Genomic DNA, 7,170 nt, shown 5'->3' on the forward strand with positions numbered 1-7,170 from the left:
CAGGCAGAGAGACACACAGAGGAGGAGTGGAGGGAGAGACGGAGGAGAGGACGGGACGTGAAGGAGAATGAATGAACATAGGTGGACAGAAGGCAGAGGTTCTTGAACCAGGCTGTTCTTTGCCTCTGCCTTGAGTGTACTGCTTTGCAGGGACTGTGTGATGGATTTCAGAGCCAAACATAGAGCGAGAAATTTGACAGTATCTGAGGAGGAACCTGGGAGCTGGGTGACATGAGGCACACCTTGCAGAAGTAGGGCCTGGCTACCTTGCTCCAGTTTTCCCTCAGGAAAGATATACCTAAGAAGAACCGCTGGGTTAAGGAATTAGAAAAATACTGAAGGTGGATGTGGTATCCCAGGCTTGTCTTCCTGGCTACTTAGGAGGCTGAGGCAGAAAAATCCTGAGTTCAAGGCTTGACTTGGCTACAGAGTGAATTCAAGGTCAGCCTAGGCAATTTAGTAAGGCCCTGCATTAAAAAAAAAAAAACAAAAAACACCGAGGTGTGGCTCTATAGTAGAGTACTTGCTTAGAATCCCCAGTGAGGAACTGGGGGTGTGGGTCAGTGATAGAGCACCTGCCTAGAAATCCCCCAGTGAGACGCTGGGGGGTGTGGCTCAGTGGTAGAGCACCTGCCTAGAATCCCCCAGTGAGACGCTGGGGGGTGTGGCTCAGTGGTAGAGCTCCTGCCTAGAATCCCCCAGTGAGACGCTGGGGGGTGTGGCTCAGTGGTAGAGTATGCTTGCCTTGTATACAGAAGGTCCTTAGTCCTCAGTGCTGTAAAAAGAAAGAGGGCACAAGGGAACATATGCAGGTCAGTGGTTTGATCCTCTGCTTTTGAATCTTTCTGAACAGCACAGATGGGCTGGTGGCACTACTGAATATGAGCCTCCTTTGTAGCCTGTGCTACAGGCCAAAACAGAGCCTAATCTACAGAGATATAGACTCAAATCTTGGGCTCTATCACTGATCTCATGACCTTGAGCAAGTTAATCCCTAAACTCCAAGTTCCTTCTTTGTAAAAGCTATGTCACTGAGTTATCATTTTCTACATACACTAGGATATATGTCATTTACCCACAGACTAGATTCCCCTTCCTGCTTAATTCCTACTAAGATCTTGCACATAATCTAAAGCCTCCTCCTTCAGGTAGGCTCCCAGGCTGCCCTAGCCAGTCTTCAGTTTCCTCTCTTTTCTTTAATCAACACTGTGTGTAAATGTTAGCTGTGTGGCTATATGCATGTGCATGCAGTTACCTGCAGAGGCCAGAAGGTGGCACTGGATCCCCTGGAGCTGGAGTTACTGGAGGTTGTGAGGCACCTGCCATGGGTGCTGGGAAATGAACTAAGTCCTCTGCAGGAGCCATGAGCAGTCCCAACTGCTGGGCCGTTTCTCCAGGCCTCCTTTCTTCTGCCATGCTCAACCATGTTTCATGATTTCAGCTTTCCAGCTATGTCTCTTTCCTTCCCTGGACTGGGTACTTAGCTCTGCAGAGGGAGGGGCAGCCTATCTCTACTTCCCTTGGGCTTTGTTGCACCCAGGCACCAAGTAAGTGTCTTCCAGTGTTCTTTTGCTCCCCATGTTCTACCTGCTCCACCACAAGGCAACCCCTGAAGCGGGGGAGGGGAGTGACTAAGTCTGCAAGGAGGTGGAGGCAAAGGAGAGCTCGGGGAGGTTTCAGGGTGACATCACTAATCTTGAGGACTGAAGTGGAACTGACAGGCGTGGAGGGAATATTCCAGGAAGAGATGAATGATGTGCGGGTGGGAAGAGGGAAGAGAAAGCAGGCAAGTGCGTGTTACTAGTATATCTGCTTCGGGGGTGGTGGTGGTGGCTAAAGATAAGGATTCTGGATCCAGATTCCCCAAAAGGCCTTGAATGCCACAGCAAGGAGCTGACCCTGTTGAAACAGTGATTGAAACATTCTAAACGGGCAGTGAGATGTTCTGGGCTCACTGTTGTGGGAAGGTGGGTGCTGATGGGAATCTGGATCACTGTGGAGGAGAAGAGCCAAGAATTCCTACCTGTATGGCTCAAGGCTGTGACTATCTTAACAGCCACATGCCACTATTCCTTTTGAGACAGCTGTTCTTACCTGGATTGAATGACCCATCCCCCAGCAAGCAGCTCCTTGAAAAAGGAGTGGGCCTGGCTGTGCTATGTCCATTTCACAGAGGGACAAAGAGAGAGGTGGAAAAGGACAGTGACCTGGCCTGGGCCTCTGGGGCCCGATTCCAACACCAAGCCACGCCTGAGCTCAGAGTGCATAAGGGCGGCAGCTTGTCAGTCCTCAGACCAACTGTACTCAGCGGTTTCTAGAGTCAAAGCCTGGAGACAAGGAGGTGACCTTTGACCTCTGAGTCATCTTGCAACTGGACCGGTCACTTGGGCCTATTCTGGAAGGGAGGAGGGGTACCTGCCCTACAAGGGGACAAGGTGTCCCTGTGGTCAGGTGGGCCCCTGTTTGAGACCTTCAACTTGGACCCTGAGATTGTTACATGAGGGATGTCATAATGAAGGCCAGTCCCTTCACTAAGGCATAGGGAACAGAGCCAGTGTTTCTCTTGTCTTTCTAAATAACAAAGCAATACAAACAAAAAACTCTGCCCCAAAGCTCTCTTTTCTCCAGTCTGAGAAAGAAAGGAGGAAGCAGGGGGCTGTCAGGGGCTGAGGCCAGAGGTTGGGAATCTGCTACCAGAGTCCTGGGGATTGCCTGGGGATGGCAGAGGGCAAGTGGATGTAGGAGTAGAAGATATTGACAGAGAGGGGCTTTTGCACTTTGTGTATGTATGTGTGTGTGTGTGTGTGTGTTAGCTTATTCAGAATCTGAGCTGTTGGCTTTGTTTTCAAATGACCTGTTTAATGATTTACCTGGGTCATCCAAGGAGCAAGGGAGGTAAGGATTCCGAACCTCTGGTCCCCACAGATATAACAGCCCTCAGAGAAGAAAGTAAACAGATTCAGAGCTACCTACCTAGGAGGCTTCATCTTGTAAACAACAGCCCTGACCAACACTGAAGTCAGGTTCCTCAGCAGGAACTTTTAACAGGCCCTTTCCTTCCCCCCTGAGCCCAACCCGGTAGGAGACAAGACAGCATGGGAAGGGAAGAAGGGAGGGGGTGTGTTTGCTGTCAGTTTAACTTCATCTTGACCTATACTGTATTCATTCCTTTGGCAAGGAGGTACGAGAATCTTCGTCTTAAATCCCCCTCCAGACCAGACCCATCATAGTGGTAAGTGCACGAGGGGTCTGAGTTAACAGTAGCCTGGCTCCAGTTTCCACTCCACAGGGGAAATGGGCAATTAAAAGAAACGGTAAGCCTAAGCCGACGCTAACACAACAGTTTAAGAAGTCAAACACATATCTAGCGATGAGAAAAATCCAAGACTAATTTTTTTTTTCTTTTTCTTACTTCCCAAGGCCTTCCACTGTTTTTTCCCTCCTGCAACACCCAAGCCCAGCCTCCAGGCAGATCCATAAACATGCCAGCTCCTCCCCTTCTATGGTTCAGAATCTAACCCCCCCCCACTTCTCTGGACCCCCAAAGAGAAAAGAAACCAGCGACCCTGGCCCTGCAGCCCCTCCCCCCTGCCTGCCCCTCCACAACCCTCTCAGGCACCTGGAGATAAACATCTAATGATTTTATGATTTTTCTGTTCTAGGGTAGAAGCTCAGCGCCATCCCTCCCCGCTTGCCAGTGGCTACAGGGGGGCCGGCCCAAACGGGAGGAGGGGAGTGGTGGTGGTGGTGGTGGATGGATGGGGGTTTGGGGCGTGTTTAGTTTGTTAATTTCCACCTCCGGGTCCCCACACCTGTTTTTCATTCATTCATTCGTTCATTCATTCATTCACGGATGCATCACAGAGGCCATTTGGGGAGGTTACTCGGGATCTCAGGGAAGGAACTGAGATGGGGGTGGGGGGAGATTGGGTGTTGGTGGTATCAGTTGGAGGCGCAATGTGGTGGGGTATCTGGGTAGAGGGGACCCCCTAGCTAGAGAGCACAGGGGTGGCTTTGTCCGATGCAGGAGGATGGCAGAGATCCCGGGGGTGGGTGGTGGGGGGATGAAGTTGTTTTTGCACTGCGTCCCCCCGGGGTGCGCCTCTTTGTCTGTCCCGGGGCGGGTATCCTGCGCCCCCCACCCCCAATCTCTTCGCCCTACACTCTTTCTCTCACCTGGTCTTGGAAGACAGGAAGGCAAGTTTGATGAGGCCGTAGGTGAAGAGCGGGATACTCTCCTTGGCGACGCTGGCAACTTGAAGCCGGTGTTCCAAAATGTGCAGTTCCATCGTCCGCCCAGAGGTCCTCCACGGCGGATCATCCGCGGTGGCCCGAGTGGGGGGGACGGGGACGGGGACGAGCCGCGGCCCCCGCCCCCTGCACGCCCCAAGCCGTGGGGCAACCGGCCCAGGGAAGGGGGCCCGGAGCTCGGTGCTGGACTGATTCGTATTTGATCCAGAAAAAGGAAGCTTGGCAAGTTGCAAAAAAAAAAAAAAGGGGGGGGGGGAGGCCTGGGGAGAACCTGCGGGGTGCAGCGAGCTACAGGGTGGACAAGCAAACAGCGCCCGGCGGAGCGCGGCGCCCGGCGCAGCAGCAGCTGGTGTTCGCTGTAACAAACAACTTGCCACTCAAACGCCGGGCTGGTGCTGCGCAGGCGCCGGCCGCAGGGCCACGCGATGCCTTTCGGGATTTGTAGTTCACGCCCTCACTTTTACGCGGCCCTTCCCCCTGGACTACTCCTGTTTGCTGATGTCAAGCCAGGGGGGCTGGGCTGCTGAGCCAAGGTGCACCCGGAATGCAAGATTTCGGGGTTCCCCAGGGACACAGAGGAATCCAATGGGGGAATTTGGAGCTTACTTAAGCTCAAATGCATGCTTTGTTATCGCTCAAACTCGGGAGCTTTCTTTGGGGTGTCAAGCGCAAGCCCCTTTCCTCCACAAACAACTCCAGCGTTGGAGAAGGCCTGAGCCTGCCAGAGGAGAGATTTAGAGGAATCGGTGATTGTCGTACAGGGAAGCCAAAGCAAAAGAAGGGTTGGGTTAAAGAGAGTAGGGTGCTGAGGGCTGAATGAGAGCATACAGGCTGGGGGAGGGGGCCGCTCAGAGGGAGAGCTGTGCGGCCTTCCAGGCAGAAGGAACACCGTGTCCAAACGCACGGGAGCGTGAAAGCCCCCACGGTACTGTGTTTGGCTTTGTTGCTGCGGAAAATGTGAGGGAGGAGAGAGATAAGGCACGGGAGCCAGGACCCGGGTCTCCGGGATCATGAGTGCAGAGCTGCTGAAGTAACTGTGGATCCCCGGGAGGGAAGAGGGTGCGGGGGAGGGAGAGAGCGGACCCGAATCCGAGCGAGAGTCATCCCTAGTGTTTCTAACCCCGGGCTTGCGTGCTGTATGGAGACCTGTTCAGCAAACATGCACCCCCACCCCCACCCCCGCTTCACGGTTGACTAGGTTTTGAAATCCTCTGGGTTAAAGTTACTGACTGGTGCTTTTGCCCTTTGGCAGAGTGCTTTGGAGATGTGGTGGTTCAAGTCTACCTGATGGGGGAAACGGGGAACCCTTTTGGGGGAGAAGATCCTGCAGGTCAATCTCAACAATCTCAGTCCCCTCTATCAGATAGGGGCTTCTTACGCTGCCTCATTCCCGTGAAAGGAGGTGACACCCAGAATCTTGACTATGTCTTATAACCTGACCATCCCTCTAGTTCTTTGATTTCACTAAAGACTGGGCCTTCGAGATGGCTTGCTTGGTGGGTAATGACACTTGCCGCCAAGCCTGAGGACCCTAGTTTAATCTTCCGGCCCCAGATGGAAGGAGAGACCTGAATCCTGTAGCTTGTCCTCTGATTTGCACATGGCAGCGTGTGCGCACATACACACAAAATTTAAATATATAATAGATCGTTCTGTTTTTATTGTTTTTGAAACAGTCTCATTTATCTATTGTTATCCTTCATTTCTTTATATCATTGAGGATGACACTGAACTTCCGGTCTTGCCTCCCTCTCCTGAGGTGACAGATGGTCAGTGCCACATCTGATACCGTGGTGGGGATGGAACCCAGGGCTTCATAACCCAGTACACAGCTCTTAACAACTGAGGCACTTCCAGCCTTTTTCTTCTAACTAAAATTTTAAACCTTTTTTTTTTTTTTTTTTTTTTAGTATATAGGTGTTTTACCTGTATGTGTGTGTGTCATAAGCATGTTTGGTGCCAGGGAGTTCAGAAGAGAGTTTCTGACCACCTAGAACTGGAGTTACAGATAGTTGTGAGCTGCTCTGTGGGTACTGGGAACAGAACCCTGGAACCTCTGGAAGAGGAGCCAGTGTTCTTAACCACTGAGCCGCCTCTCCAGATCCTCTCCAGATCCTTATTTATTTACTTTAGAAAAAAAAATTGTTTTACTTTTACTTATATATCTGTGCCTCTGTGTGTATATGTTGTGTCTGTGTTGGGGTTATGTGTGCCCTAGAAGACCAGAAGAAGTTATTGGATTCTATGGATCTGGAATTATAGGTGGTCGTGAGTCACCTGACATGACTGCTGAGAACCAAACTCGGGTCCTCTCTTAGCCACCAAGGCGTCCCTCCAGCCCTTATTCCTGAATTTTTGGAGACTGGGTTTCCTGTAGTCCAGGGTAGACCAGAACTCTCGGTTTTCCAGCTCCTGCCTCACCAGCTCTTGGATTGAGGGTGCTGCACCATACCTGACAGGTCACACAGAAGCTATGTTTCCAGCTGGGGATGTAGCCAGTTGGGACAGTGCTTGCCCGGCACTGGAAATAAAGAAAATATTGGGCATGATGGCACACATTTGAGTTTCAGTGCTCAGAGGTTGAAGCAGGAGGATTGTTATCTGTGGGAGACCAGCCTGGGCTATGTCATAAATTCAAGGCGAACTTGGGCTAAATGTAATGAGGATTTGTCTCAAAACAACAAAACAAAACAAAAACTAACTTAGCAAAAGGAATAAAATAAGAGGCTTATCTAACAATCTCTAAAACCTCTGTTCCATAAAAACAGTTATCTGGGGGTCTGATGAGATGGCTCAGCAGGTGAAGGGGCTTGTTGCCGAGGTTGGTCTGAATTCAATCCCCATGACCCACTTGGTGGAAAGCGATAACCACTCCGTAAAGTCGTCCTTTCGTTCACACACACATGCTACCTTTAAGTC

The 7,170-nt window shown here is 51.3% G+C and overlaps 1 protein-coding gene across 1 annotated transcript in view; it reads right to left on the reverse strand.

The window, feature by feature from the left end:
- The window catches only part of Castor2 (cytosolic arginine sensor for mTORC1 subunit 2), a 38,932-nt gene extending 34,295 nt beyond the window's left edge, over positions 1 to 4,637 (reverse strand). Inside the window, exon 1 of the mRNA XM_021646661.2 lies at positions 4,177 to 4,637. Coding sequence (XP_021502336.1) covers positions 4,177 to 4,289 — 113 coding nt within the window. The 5' untranslated portion in view covers positions 4,290 to 4,637. The remainder of the gene's footprint in view (positions 1 to 4,176) is intronic.
- Positions 4,638 to 7,170: the final 2,533 nt, after the last annotated feature.

The sequence above is a fragment of the Meriones unguiculatus genome, chromosome 4 (genome assembly GCF_030254825.1).
Source record: "Meriones unguiculatus strain TT.TT164.6M chromosome 4, Bangor_MerUng_6.1, whole genome shotgun sequence".
NCBI lineage: Eukaryota > Metazoa > Chordata > Mammalia > Rodentia > Muridae > Meriones > Meriones unguiculatus.